General features: G+C 33.4%; 1 protein-coding gene across 1 annotated transcript in view; it reads right to left on the reverse strand.

Annotated features, from left to right (window-relative positions):
* Nucleotides 1-6,410: 6,410 nt before the first annotated feature.
* LOC126717632 (L-type lectin-domain containing receptor kinase IX.1-like) overlaps nucleotides 6,411-15,070 on the reverse strand; it is a 42,282-nt gene continuing 33,622 nt past the window's right edge. Inside the window, exon 2 of the mRNA XM_050419463.1 lies at nucleotides 6,411-8,410. Within this exon, the coding sequence (XP_050275420.1) occupies nucleotides 6,575-8,410 (1,836 nt within the window). The 3' untranslated portion in view covers nucleotides 6,411-6,574. The remainder of the gene's footprint in view (nucleotides 8,411-15,070) is intronic.

The raw sequence follows: 15,070 nt of genomic DNA on the forward strand, positions 1-15,070 counted from the left end.
CTAATCATTCTTGTGAGAGAAGAAAATACTATTTGAGTTAAAGCTCGTTATTAACATATATTTTTTATTTTATAGTTTTTATGTTCATCAAAACATTTTTTTTTATTCCCTATGGTAATCTAATTTATTATATTTTTTTATTTGGAGAATCAAATTTTTTTACTTAATATTATTATCACTACCTAAATTATTTATTTATTTATTTTTTTCGGGTGTGCATTACTAACATATATCTTAATTTTATGATGATGCACAAAAATCTTCAGTGAGTTAATTGTGCACACACGTGCCAATGGGTGTACCTGAAGAACAAAAGAGCAGAACCAATCAAAGGGCACCTGTGGGGTACTGGCTGAAGATCCTTCGAAGATTAAGTTAGTGATAGAAGAATCTCCAAGAACTCGAGAGTGCAAGAGCTAGGGAGAATTCACGTATCTCAAGAAAGGTTAGGCTGGCGGTTTATACAGTGGTAGATAGCTGACTTGAATCCCTTGATTCGGGGGAGTTTCCTTGTAGAGAGAAGGGTTCCGAGATATTTGGGATTGGCTTTTCATATATAAGAGATCTGATTGCGCGGCAAGGCCTTTGGTTGTGATGTGCAAGTAATTTCCAAGTAATGTTATGTAAATAGGCCCCACGCAAGCCATGGCGAAACCCTAGGGATGGGTCGCTCAAACCAAGAATCGTCTGACTCGTCGGCCCCTAGAGGATCATCCCTCTCGGGGATTGGCTGTCCTTCTCAGGGATCAATCTTCCCTTTCAGGGACTGATCGTCCCTTGTAGGGCCAGATCATCCCTTTTGGGGGACAATCTTCAATTTCAAGTTCAACCGTCCCTTTCTAGGGTTGGTCCAAAATTTCCCTCATCATTTTAAAATTTGAATGCTATTCGGACTTTTTAGTATATTTTATAGACATTCTAGTGCATATTTGTATCTGTGCTTACTAGTGACTAAAGCAAGAATGAAAATAAATAATGAATGTATATTTCTGTTGAGAAATTATATCGTTCAACTCGAGAGTTGAGAGAGGATAAAAACCTCGGCGGCTGCAATGGATTTACATGAAGGTTGGCAATGCATACAATTGCCATCATATGGAAGCGAAGAAACCAAAAACCAATCATAATTAATTTAAAATAAATTTATCTATAAAACCACCACATCTTTGATTAAAGAGTTTGCCTATGAGGTCTACCTTAATTGGTACCTCAAAACAAAATAACATAAATACAAAATTTTTGTAACATTTTTCAAAGATTGTAACCCTTCATCAAGAGTCTCCCTTCTATTTAAATTTTTTTTTCAACAGTCATCAATAGTCACTCTTTCACCAAGAGGCTCTCCATTTTAGTAAGAGCGACTTCTTCAAGCAAAGTCAAATTTCTCGTTATGGATTAAATCGGGAGGACCAAATAGACATGCTTATTAGAGTTAGCCCACTCAATATTTCTTATTAAAAAAAAAAAAAAAAAAAGGAGATTCAAAAGCTGCTCATTCCAAATAATTTACTACATTCATTCACTAGTTTCTTTGAACCAGCAATTAACATTGTGCCGTTATTGTTGAGGGTTTGAACTGAAGATCTATAACTAAACGATATGGAAGCAACATTTTATCATTGAAATCTTTGTGGGATTGATGTCAAACTATGATTAAATTCATTTCCACAATTTTTCTATGACCACAATTTTGTGCCGCAATATTTTGACACAGTTGACTGTAAGTGTAACAGATCTTTTTTTTTTTTTTTTTTTTTTAATAACTGATTTATCACTTTTTCTCTATCTATCATTGTCAACTGCATTAGAGCGAATTCACAAAAATCAGCTCCAACAACCTCTTCAAAATCTAAAAAAATAAAATAGATTAGCTACAGTACTCTCCACACATCAAAAGTTACTGTTGCTCTCCAAATAAATTTTTATGACTAAAATATTTACTAATTAAAATATTCAACCACTCTCTCCCTTTATTTGTGCACATTAAGAATAAAGAATAAAAAAGATTAAATAAATAATGAAAAAGTAATATTTAAGTGTGATAAAAAAAAAATGGATAGAGACTCTAATGAAAAATGTATTTAAAAAATTTGATAGATAAAACTGTTTGCTCTCTTAATAGTGTGAAAATTTAACTAAGTTGTTAGAGATGCTCTCAGGATCATGACACAAAAATTATGTTCAAAGACTTCCTCATTAAGGGAGTGCTTATAAATTCAAATAATTCAAATTCCCCACTTTGTGGGTGTCTATCTAAATCCCTCATTATGTTTACTATTGGTTTCTTAGAAGATAGAATGTCCTCCACTAGTGTCCTGGTTTTGTTCTAGTTTGCTAGCTTGTTTTGTTTCCTGCTGTTTGTTGGTCACTTGGTCCTAGTTTGTGCATATTGATATTGGGTTCTGTGTTGGGTATGTGTTGTCAATGTTTATTAGTTTATAGGCCATAGCTATCACATTTTCGTTTGAATGTGATTAACCTTTAGCCCAAAAAAAGAAAAAAAGAAAAAGAAAGCTACCAGTGACATCCTTTACCTTTTTAAAAAAAAAAAATAAACTTTAAAGGCCTTTTATTTACATTGATGAAAAATTATGAAGTTTAGGTAGAATGAGGGTCTGTTTGGATAGAACTTATTTTGCTGAAACTGAAAACTGAAAATATTGTAATAAAATAATTTTTAAATGTGTAAATAGTGTTGTAAGACCCATTTTTAATGAAAAAGTGACTGAAAAGTAGAATTTGTGGGTCTGTGAACAGTATATCCATGCATTACTTACAGTTGATTTGGTCAAATAGTACGGTTGGAACCAAAAAAAAAAAAAAAATGTCAGAAAACGCAAACGCAGCCACTATAATCCAAACTCCCTCTGAGTGGACCTCATTCTGGCACCCTTGCTTTGAAGCATCAACGGTTAAATAATTCATACAAAAAAGTTGATTTTTTATATTGTTGTGTTTGGAACTTGAAGCTTTAAAGGTCACAAGAGGCTCTAGTGGTATGAATCCTTAAAAAAATGGAAAACAAATGTAACAAAGTGATCAGCAAGTGAAGGGAAAAAAACAGAAATATATAGAGAAAGAGTGAGGTGGAGTCAGATTTGTGCTTGTGGGTGTTACTGATATGAGAAATATTTTAGTGTTAATAGCCGGTTGGTTATGTCTCCTTGGCTAACTGGTTGCGCTCGGGCTCCGCGTTGGCTTTTCCTCCGACCAAGGAAACAGCCTCTTCTTTGGCTCTCATGGCATTGAAGGTAATCTTTTGTTAAAAAATTGTACAAAACCCCATCTTGTGTTTTCCTTTATTTCTTTCTATCTCTTACTCAGACTCACTTCTTTCCTTTGCCTTGGTTGTGTGAAAGATTCTACACTCACATAGCCATACTCATACCCCCACAAGCATTTATTTTCGCCCTTTTTGAGATCCTTCTTTGGAGACCAGGAAACTTACTTGGGTTGGGGTGCATTCACAAATCTAACGGTTAGATTTTATATATCATTAATATTACTACATATTTTAAAAATCTAACTGTTAAATTGCATATTTTTTACACTAATTTACATGTCAAATTTTGTGCCAATCGGATATTATTTATTATAAAATTTATAAAATTATATTTTATGCATAATTTTAAACTACAAAAAATTGTAATTTAAAAAATTTATTGATAACATAGCTATTAGTATTTAATTTTCTAGAAATTTTGCAAGTGTGGATAATATAAGAAGAAAAAGTAATCTACTGATAAATTTGTCAAAATTCACTTCCAATAAAAAAATATAAAGTAAGATTGTAGTCTTGAACTATAATCAATTTAATTTATTGTTAAATTTTGTCATTTAAATATTAATATTTATATTTTTACAAATAAAAAATTTCATGCGAAGCGCGAATATAAACTCGTTCGGTCATTTTTTTTTTTCTTCTTAAATTACTAATTTAATTAATATGGTGGTCTTAGCCTACTAGTATAACCGCGTGAAGTGCCCAACAACCCTCAACCCCACCAAAGTAGCTCACGTTGACTGAACCGTAGAAGACCATGACTAGCTAAGAGCATTAGCATTGGGAAATTGCAATGCTATTCTATTTTACAATTCTAAAAACCACTTTATCATTTATACCATCTTATTTTACAATACTTCCACATCCCAAACTTCTATTTTTATTAAAATATTATTTTTTAATCTTTCTTTACTATTTTTTTCTAACTGAAAATTTTGTTTTCCTGGGCTTTCCAACAGTTTTTTTTTTCCTCTCTTTCTCCTTCAACCTTTAGCACCAGCTCAACACACAAAGCCACACACAGACCCATCGGAACAAAAACCCAGAAAAACCCAAGCCACCACTACCCACTGCCCACTGCTCACCAAAATCCCACCGGAACAAAAACCCAGCGTCACAACAGAAGGAAAAAAAAAAAAAAAAAAAAAAAAAAAAAAAAAAAAAAAAAAACAACCCATCGGAAACCCAGAATCACCAGCCACTTCAGCCACAACCCAACCACAACAAAGCCACACACACACAAACACAAACCATCAACAGAGCCACACAAACCAGGCCGCCGATCAACAAACCCACCACCCAAGCCACTGATCAAACCATCAAACCAGGCCGCCGATCAACAAACCCACCACCCAAGCCACTGATCAAACCATCAAACCATCAACGGCCACCACCCAAGCCACCGATCAACAAACCCAAACCACCGATCAACAAACCCACACCCAGGCCGTCGAAATACCCAAAAATCGTCATCGAAGCCACCATCGGAGCTACCGATGATCCACCCACCGATCAACGGATCCACCATTTCAAACCCACCGATCAACCGATCCCAGCCCAATGATCCAAACCCAGCTCACCGATCCACGCTAATCCAACCTCCAACCTCAAAAATCCAAAACCCAGCACCGGTGCAACGAGAGAGAGGCAGGCCGTGCGATGAGAGATGAGGGAGTGGCCGTGTGAGATGGGTGAGAAATTTCAGAAATGGGTGAGAAATTTTGGCAATGAAGCTTCGGAGAGGAGAGAGCAGATGGAGAAAGAGAAGGAAGAGTGAGAAGAGAAGAGAAAAAATGAGAGGGATGAGAGAGAAATTTCGGTTGAAATAGGAGTATAATATTATTAATTTTTTACAATTTGTGAACAGTACAATTCTATGTATAGAATTGTACTGTAGCAGTATTGCAAAAAAATTTGCAATACTGCTGTTTACAATTTCTTGATGCAATAGGTTTTTAGGTGTAAAATGCTAAATTTCTCTTAGATATAGCATTAGCATTTCTCAATGCTAATGCTCTAACAAGATGGGTAAAAGAAAGACCTAAAGATTTTAAGTTAGTGTTGACTAAAGTCAGATCAGATGCGGGTTGGGCCGGGGAGAAAAGGGAGGCTTGCGAGGGAGAAAAGAAAATAATAAAGGACAAAATTTAAATATAAGATTGGTTGGGGTCTTAGACTATAACCTTATTTAATATTATTTTTTAATAAAGGTGTATTTTGATAAATTCATAATTGGATTATATTTTCTTCTTATACCCTTCATGCTCACAAAATTTCTAAAAAATTAAATATCAATAGCTATTTCATCAATAAATTGTTTAAATTGTAAATTTTTGTAGTTTAAAATTATGCATAAAATATAAACTTATAGATCATATAGTAAATAATATCTAATTGACACAAAATTTAATATATATATTAAGAGCGTAAAGAATATGCAATTCAACAGTTAGATTTTCAAAATATGTAGTAATATTTAATTTATTGAGTAAAGTTGTAGTCTTATGCTACAACTAATTTTATAACTAAATTATGTCCAATAATATATAGATGTTTAGGTTACTTTAAGTCCAATTACCAAAATAGCCACACTCTATTTTTATTGTCTACTTTTAAGTCCAATTACGAAAATAGCCGCACTCTACTTTTTAAGTCCAACAAGTAACAACCCACTTATAATCCTTTAAAAAATCCAAACCCACTTATAATTAATTAAAAAAAGGATATCATTTTAGAAAAGAGTATAGGGATTATTTCTTCTAAAATTGAATGAAAACCATTTTGATATTGAGATCCGTTTGGAGCATAAAATAATTTTTAAGCTTGTTCGTACTAAGGTCTGTTTGGATACAGTTGAAAACTGAAAATATTGTAGCGAAATAATTTTTAAATGTGTAAATAGTACCATGAGACCATTTTTAATATTTTTTTTCTTGAATAAAGTGGTTGTGGGTCCCATGAACAGTACACAATATCTCTTGCACAATGTATATGAACCGTGTGAGTTACTGTTCATGCACTGATAAAAAAAAAAAAAGGAAAAAAAAAAAGACTGAAATGCGGACACAAAATGCGCTGCGTTTTAGCTATCCAAACTGCACCTAAGTGACCATATGCAAGAAAGGACTCAGCACCAAAAAGATGGACTTTGTCATTGCCTAACTTAATAGGACTTTTAAACATACTTCATTTTCTCAAACCATTCAGGAAAGACACTTTCAAATAAAAGTTTACATTCGTGATACATGCATGTTTTCAAGTTCATTACAAAAGTTTGAATTATCAAATACATTAATGCATAGTTGATGCCAACTTCACTTCAGCTTTGCTTGAATATAGAAGAGGTTTGCTTGGGCCAGTTGACATAGACGAATTAGTAGAACAACTACTAGATGAACATTGCGTTTGATCTTTGGATCTGGTGAAACCCGATGAAGTATTGGATAATTTACATGGGTCCATTGGGGCCCCAGCATACATTGGCACCGGCAACTTTGATGGAAGGTTGGGCAAAGAAGCTTCAAACTTAAAAACGTGTATTACTTGCCTTATAGAGGGCCTGCTAGTGGGATCAGGATGACAACACCATAATCCAACCACCATCAAGCTCTTCATTTCCCCTTCATCAAATTCCTTACCTAATCTTTGATCAACGGCTTCAAGGAGTTGATCATTTCCATAGAGATCCCACACCCACTCTACTAGCCTAACCTTGCTCGGTTCCACCTGTGGATCGACGGGCTTTCTTCCACATGCAATTTCAAGACAAACCACCCCAAAACTATAAACATCGGATTCCTTAGAAGCTGTACCGGTGGTGAAACACTCTGGGGCAAGGTAGCCCATGGTCCCAGCTAAAACAGTTGTTTGTAAGCCGAACTCATGGTCTACAAGTCTTGCAAGGCCAAAATCACCAAGTTTGGCATTGAAGTTTGAATCCAACATGATATTGCTAGACTTTATATCTCTGTGCACTACACATTGTTCCCACTCTTCATGAAGGTAGAGTAATGCAGAAGCCAATCCCTGGGCTATGTTATATCTTACTGGCCATATTAGCATAATCTTTGCTCCAAATAGATGAGAATCAAGGCTTCCATTAGGCATGTACTCATACACAAGAAGTAACTCACGCTTTTCATGGCACCAACCAATGAGTTGAACCAAATTCCTATGTCTCAAACGGCTAATGATCTTCACTTCTGACTTGTACTCCTTTTTTCCTTGCTTCGATCCTTTTGAGACCCTCTTAACTGCAACTTCCACATTGGATTCACTTAACAGACCTTTGTAAACTCCTCCAAATCCTCCCTCTCCAAGCTTCCCTCGTTCAACAAAGTTGTTTGTTGCATTGAGAAGTTCACGGTATGTGAACCTCCTTGGCCCTGTTCCTTTTTCAAATTCATCATCCATATTGTCATCATCACCCGAATCTTCTGTATTTCCACCGGCCCTTTTTCTCCAACAAAAAAACCAAAGTAGACCTATACCACAACTCAGTACTACACCGGAACTCACTGCTAAACCAATGATCAACCCCAATTTCTTTTTCGTACTCCCATCTCCAGCCTCTAAAGTTGAACTAAATGACCAAGAAAGTATTGTATGTAACTCAGTATCTGCACCTGTAGTAGCGGAGAAACCAACGCTAACCCATTCCGGCAAAATAGTCAAGTCAACAATATATGAAAGACTAGAATTCCAACTGTATGCTGGTTTAGTAGCATAACTAAGGAACACACTAAGATTTTGGGATGCTGAGTCGTAACTTACCCGTACATTTGTTGTTGACCCATTTGTAATATTAATGCTTGGTGGCAAAGTCACATTTACCTTTGAGACAATGGAATTGATATCGATTCCCACATGAGGAACACTTGGATCAAACCAGTTTTTGTAAGTGTCAAACTCAACGGCAACAATTTGATTTTGAGTGCCGTTGATACCGGTTTCATTACTAAACAGTCCAAGATACCTGCCTGCTGAATTGTTAGGGATACTAGAATTAAATGGTGTGATGAAGAAAGCAAGCCCATCAGCAGCAAACTTATTGACAGCTTTAATGATAAAAGAGAAGTTCGTGGTGAAGTTTGTAACTTTAAGCTTCCCTGTGCTATTATCCCAAAGGTGAACTCGTTCATGATATAAGGCACGACCAACACTTCGGTCGATGGAGCCATTAAGACTATCCTTTGTGAGTTGCAGACGGCCATCTGGTTTCGTATCTGCATCACCCTGTAAAGTTAGGTTAGTATCTGTGTTGAAACTAGTGAAGTTGAAGGAAATTGACATTGCATTGGGAAGTAGCAACAAAAAGAAGATGAAGAGCTGATTGAAAAGAAATTGGAGTTTTTGAGGAGGTTGAACAAGGAAAAAAGGCATGTTGGAGAGCGCCATGGTTGATTGCAGAGAGGAATGAGTGAAGGTCGGTTAGATTGTTGGATGGAAGTTCCTATTTGTAAGCCATGGTTAAATTGGACTTCTCTTCATTTTTTTTTTTTTAATATTATTATTATTTTGCTGGGTAATTGTTTGTTGCGAAAAATACAACCCGCGATTCACGGTTATAAGAAAAACCATTAACGATTATAAGAAAAACCAGGTACTTATTTGTTTATTCGTATGCCACCATGATAATTTGTCTTTCCTCGTAATAATTGCCGGCTGCCAGGTCTACCGAATTATAAAGCAAGTTGCCAACTTGTAGTAATTGGATTGACTTGGTCTACTATATATTACTTTAGACGAGATAAAATTCAATAAAGGCGGTTGTAAAAGTCCTTATGTATACCATCCAATAAACAAGTGCCACATTAGACATTTTAAAATAGTAAACTAAAGACTAATACATCTGAAAAACACCTGATTAAAGCCCAATAACCTCATTCATCGTCTCTCTCAGACCCTTTCTTTGACCGTAAAAACCAATTGCCATGGCTCGCCACAGCCGTCGCTCACCAGAGGTCACCATCACTGATCTATTGTCCATACCGGTCTTGTCTTTCTCTACTCTTCTTTGTTCACGCTACCTCACTCCTTCGCCTGTAACCGCAATCGTCACGATCACCAGTGAATCTCATCTTATATGAATGAACCTCAAATCTTTAGTGTGATTCTTCTAACCTTTGAAATAAATTAATTAATAAATTAAAAATAAATAGAAGAAGAAAAATTGAGTTTCAGATTCGTATTTGGAGTGAAAGGTATGAAACTCAAATCTCAATGCATCTTTAGTGTGATTAGGTGTGATTTCGTATTTGGAGTATTGTTAATCTAAGTTTTCCTTTTATTTCATTTGTTTATTACGGATTACTTAGAAGAATTCCATGGAAGTCTTGGACAGAAACATTTGATTTGAGTTTTGCCATATAAAAACACATTTCAGTCTCAGTAGGTTTCAGGCGACTTCTCCAGTTCGGTGAGGCAGTGTGTTCAGGCTTCACACGGCAATAGGTTTTCTTTTTTATTTGCATTTTCTTTTAGTAAATATTGAATTATACTGTTTTTAATGGGTTGTCCGGTGAGGTAGTGTGGCGGCAGATCCAGGTTGGTTCCAGCTCCTCTCCCGTTAGAAACCCTCCCGTTCTCTCCATTTTTTGTATAGATAAAGGACACGTGGCAACTAAATGATCTAATGGTTCAAAAAAAGCCACTTCAAGCTATCCTATTTCTTGCAATCTCCTATTCTTCACCTCTCCCTTCTCTCTGCAACATCACCACTGTCGGACCCATTCTCTCCTTGGTTTTTTTTTGAAATGGCACAACAATGAGTGGGTAGGAATGCTTCCGGTGGGATCTCGGTAGCAGCATGATACTTCGTGGAGTGGCTTGACTGGATTGAGGGTAAGTGTTCACTTTATCTAGGTTTCTCTGTCGAAGATGGCATAAATAGTGATTTTGGGTTGAGGGATGGGTAACCTGTGTGTTGTGATTTCCGATGTGAGTAATTTCTTTGTGGTGTCAATGGTAACAGAAGGATATGGCAATGGTTATGAAGATGGGATTACGACAGAGAAGTAATTTTTCTGTTTTTGTTTTGTATTTGTTTTGTGGGTTTCTGATGGGTAGAAGTGTTAAGAATATGAATCCTAGTAAATCACCATTTGTTGAAGCTATTGAAGATAAAGTTAGAGAAAAAAATAAAGTCGCACATAACATCAAATAACTAGAGTTTATCCCTTTTTGTTGTAATCTTTTTATTTTTCAAATGTTTGTAATTATCCTTATAAATGAAATCCATACGGAAGCCTGGAGATTGATTTGGCTACTAGCTTTCTATACACTCTGTTTTTCAAACTAGAAGAACACTAGGCAGGGAATGATTTTATTTTATTTTTTTTAGAACCCAATTTACTGCTGCTTGGGTATTTTTGCTTCTTAGGATGCAAAATGGTGAAAATATTAAATATTTCATCATTCATTTTCATATTTTGACAGTAAAAGTTAGCCAAATGGGTTGAATTTCTGTTAAATTTTCTGGCTGTGATTATAACAAGTCTTCAGTTTTTTAAAGTGGTATTAAACCTTTATACCTGCATTCTTATAGTAAAAAAAAGGTTCTTTTTGTTGATTTCTTTGAAAAGCTCAAGTTCATAAGTGATGAAGTTTGAGACGATGATGACATTGATGAGTTTGTTAAAAAACAAGGAGAGAATGGGTCCGGCAGTGGTGATGTTTCAGAGAATAGAGGGAGGCGAAGGGTAGAAGATTGTAGAACTAAAGATAGTTTGAGTTGGCTTTTTTTGAACCATTAGATCATTTAATTGCTACGTGTCTTTTATCTATACAAAAAAGGGAGAGAACGGGAGGGTTTCTAACGGGAGAGGAGCCTGACCCATGGAGGTTTGGCGAGATAGTGCGGTGGCAAAAGGAGGTCTAGTGAGGTTCGTGGCTAAAAACGTGAAATAATGTTTTTTTAAAAGATGTTATTAGGTGTATTAAGTGGTATTTATTTTACAATAAATTTAAGTAAAAGTTTGATATGACATGTTCTTATTAATTGGTATAAACTAAAGGATTTACAATCGTTCTTATTAAATTTAATTTCTATTTTAGACTAAATTAGTCAAATTATCAATGATGACTATGTGAACGTACAGCTTTCAACTTGTTCAATTTTCTGACGTGTGGTAGGTGGAGGCTCCACTCAGCTGTAAAAATAAAGATTAACACTTGGATTATAAATCTATTCAAACTCTGGAAACATTCGTTCTCATTTTTTGGTTTTCTCAATATATATAATATAGTTTTCGGGTATACCATTGCCACTTTTGGTCAATAGAGTCGGTTGCTTCACGCAGTGTCCAAATAAGTTGAACTTGGATTTCCTAATAAGGACCAAATTCCTATGCCACCACACAAATGATATTTATTGGTCCCATATCATATGGGCTCGCAGCAAGTTGAAATTAACAAAGTACAATCACACCTTCTATCTTCTTTTTTTTTTTTTTGGTTTTCTACCGTGTTTTCTCAAGGGTTTTAATAGGGTTTCAACGAGTAAAGTATTGATCTAAGAAATTCTTTTCAAAGTGCAGATAGCAGGACTCGAACTAGGAAATATACCTAGTCGAGTCCAATACAAGCACTTTGAGACCAAGAGCCCAACCACCTTGGCCAACTCCCTGGGTTATCACACCTTCTATCTATCTATATAAAAAGTGCGAATAAGTAAATTGTTACAATACATTTGGTTTATTGAAGAGGCAGTGTTCCGCTAGCTCTCTATCTTTCTTTTCATTTTCCTTTTTTTTTTTTTAATATCATCGATTCTGAACTCTATTAAAACAGAAAATTGTCATAATATTTTTGCAATTGTTAAACGTATTAAATCCCTATAGGGAAAAATAAAATAATAAAAATATCATATTGAAACTAACTACAACTAAAAATAAAGGTATTATGAAAAAAAAAAAAGTATTACATCTACAACAATTTTCACAACATTTTCATAACAAATCATAGGTGGTAAATTATTATTAGTTATAATTTAAACTCATCTATATATAAAAAGGGTCAATGCTCAAAGATACAGTAGTTTTGGTTTATTCCATCCAAATAGTTTCAATGGCTTTCTTTTTTCTTGTTCTTTTTTTTTTTTTTTTTGAAATATCGCCTCTTGAACACACTTTTATATTTTATTTTTTTATCTGCATATGAGTTGTTACCCTAAAAGAAGAAAATATTATCACAACAAATTGACACAATATATATTTTCGTAATTGTTGAGGTATTAAATTAATACTATTAATTCTTTATAGGCTAAAAAAAAATATACTGGAACCAACTACAATTAAAAATAAAGATATTGTTAAAAATAAAGTGTAACATCCACAATATTTTTCACAACACTTTTATAACAAATCATAGGTTGTAAATTATTATTAGTTCTAATTTAAACTTATCAATGAAAATATTTTTTTGTTTATCAATAACAATCTGTAACAACCTATTACTTTATGATTTGTTATGAAAATGTTGTGAATATAACATTTCTCTTGTGAAAACTAGCTTTCTTCTTTCTTCTTTTCTTTTTTTTTTTTTTTTGGTTGGAAAATATCACCTATTAAACACGCTTTTTATTGTTATTTTTTTTATCTACATATGAGATATTACCTTAAAAAAATAAAATATTATCACAACAAATTGCCACAATATTTTCACAATAGTTGAGGTGTTAATTCTTTATAGGCTAAAATATATAAAATAATAATAAAAATATTATACTAGAGCCAACCACAATTAAAAATAAAAGTATTGTGAAAAATAAAAGTGTGACATCCACAACATTTTTTACAACACTTTCATAACAAATCATAGATAGGAAATTGTTATTGTTTCTAACAATTATGTTATACAATTATGTTGTGTTTCTAGAATTTTTTTTTGGGTTTAGTCAATTTTGTTGAGCCAAAATTCACTATTTCACATATAGTTCTTTTTGTATTTCTTATTGTATTTTTATTTTTAAGCACAATTTTAATTAAAACACATAGTTTTACACAAAAAATTAAAATAAAAAAACTTAGGATAAATGCACTTTTCATCCTTTATGTTTGGGGTAGTTTACAATTCTTTCCTATACTTTAAAATCAAGCAATTTTTCCCTTAATATTTTGAAAAAGAGCAAATAAGTCATATTGTTATTCTCTCAGTTAAACTCTAATCAAATCTTATAATTCTTAAAATATTACATTGTGTAATGTCTAAAATACTCCCACTAAATTTTAATATTCCAAAAACTTTTTCACGTATTTTGAGTTTTGATGGTATGAAAAAATGCTTAGAAAGTTGAAATTGTGATATAAGGTGTATTATTTATTGCCTAAAGAACATTTATTTTCTAGGTTTAAATCTTCGAAACTTATAATTTATCTAATAGGAAATTCGATGACATACGCCTTTTTTTTTTCTTCCTTTTCTTGCCTAAAATGGGTGTTCATTCAAAACTAAGTAAGCTAAGTATTGCACCTAGGCTGATGTAGAATGATAGGGAAAAAAGTATGAATGAATTTTTTTTTATTATGTATCGTTGAAGGTATTTGATGAAAAACTTCAATTGTAGTATATACCATCATTCATTACAAAAATTTAAATATTGTGAGAATGTCTTAGTAAAACTCAATTGCTTATTATTGGATGATGATGATATTCATTATCATTCTTAGAAGTTTTTAGCTAGTGGATATTGCATTCAGTAAAAAGTACTAAGAAATTATTACAGTAAAATAGATATTTATATGTTAAATAGCTACTATTATTTTGTGTGTGATTAGCTATTAAAATTATTATACAAATAAGACATTTTTTTGCAATTAATTGGGTGCAGCCGCATATAATATTTGATTTACTGCCAGTTAATTGGGTGTTTTTTGCAGTTAATTGGCTTTTGTGGTGGGAGCGGAATTGCTGTACTTTTTTGAACATGTGGAAAGCTCGGAAGTGTAGTTGAGGCTTTCGTCTCTTTTTTTATTTATTTTTTTATGATAGGTATAGTTGAGGCTTTCATCTCTTACTTGTTGAATGATTGACTATTCTGGATCTCAGTGACAGTGGACCAGTGGTACTGCCACCGAGTTTGCTAATTCAATCTGTTAATTATAATTCTTTAGACATTCTTGTGCTTTGTATTGTTCATGAGGTAGGTTTATTTATTTATTTATTTATAATAAAGAATATGATAAATTTACTTATATATAAAAAAGAAGTGTCATGTTCCCAAACTGCAGGTGGTAACTGCCACTTTCCAAATTCTCTGGTGTGAAAATGTTATTTTTCTAGATGCACACAATCTTTTTATTACAGATTTTGAACTCACTATGTCACCATCTACACATTCTCGTGAGAAGAGGAAATGCTATTTGAGTTTGATCTCATTAGCAACATATTTGTTTACTTAATACTCCCTCTATTTCAATTTTATTAACTTTTAAATTGCATATTAATATACCCCTGAAACTTGTGGTTTTTTATTTTTTGAATTTTCCTGCATTGTTTTGCAATTTGCGGACTAAAATAATACATTCTAAACACCTATAATGACTATTTAGTGGATTTTTCAGATTTTATATTTTTGTTTAACATTTTTGGTTTAGCTACATATTCAAGTGGGCGATAGTAGTTGGGCATCAAGAATTTGTAAGGACCATCAAAATGGGATGAAGAGTGTGTTTTACTAACATAGCTTTATTTTATTTTTTTTTTTTTTAATGCTATATGAACTTTTTGTATATATTGTAGAGCATATTTGTATCTGTGCTTACAAGTGACTAGAGCAGCAATGAACCT

Source organism: Quercus robur, chromosome 3, assembly GCF_932294415.1.
Source record: "Quercus robur chromosome 3, dhQueRobu3.1, whole genome shotgun sequence".
NCBI lineage: Eukaryota > Viridiplantae > Streptophyta > Magnoliopsida > Fagales > Fagaceae > Quercus > Quercus robur.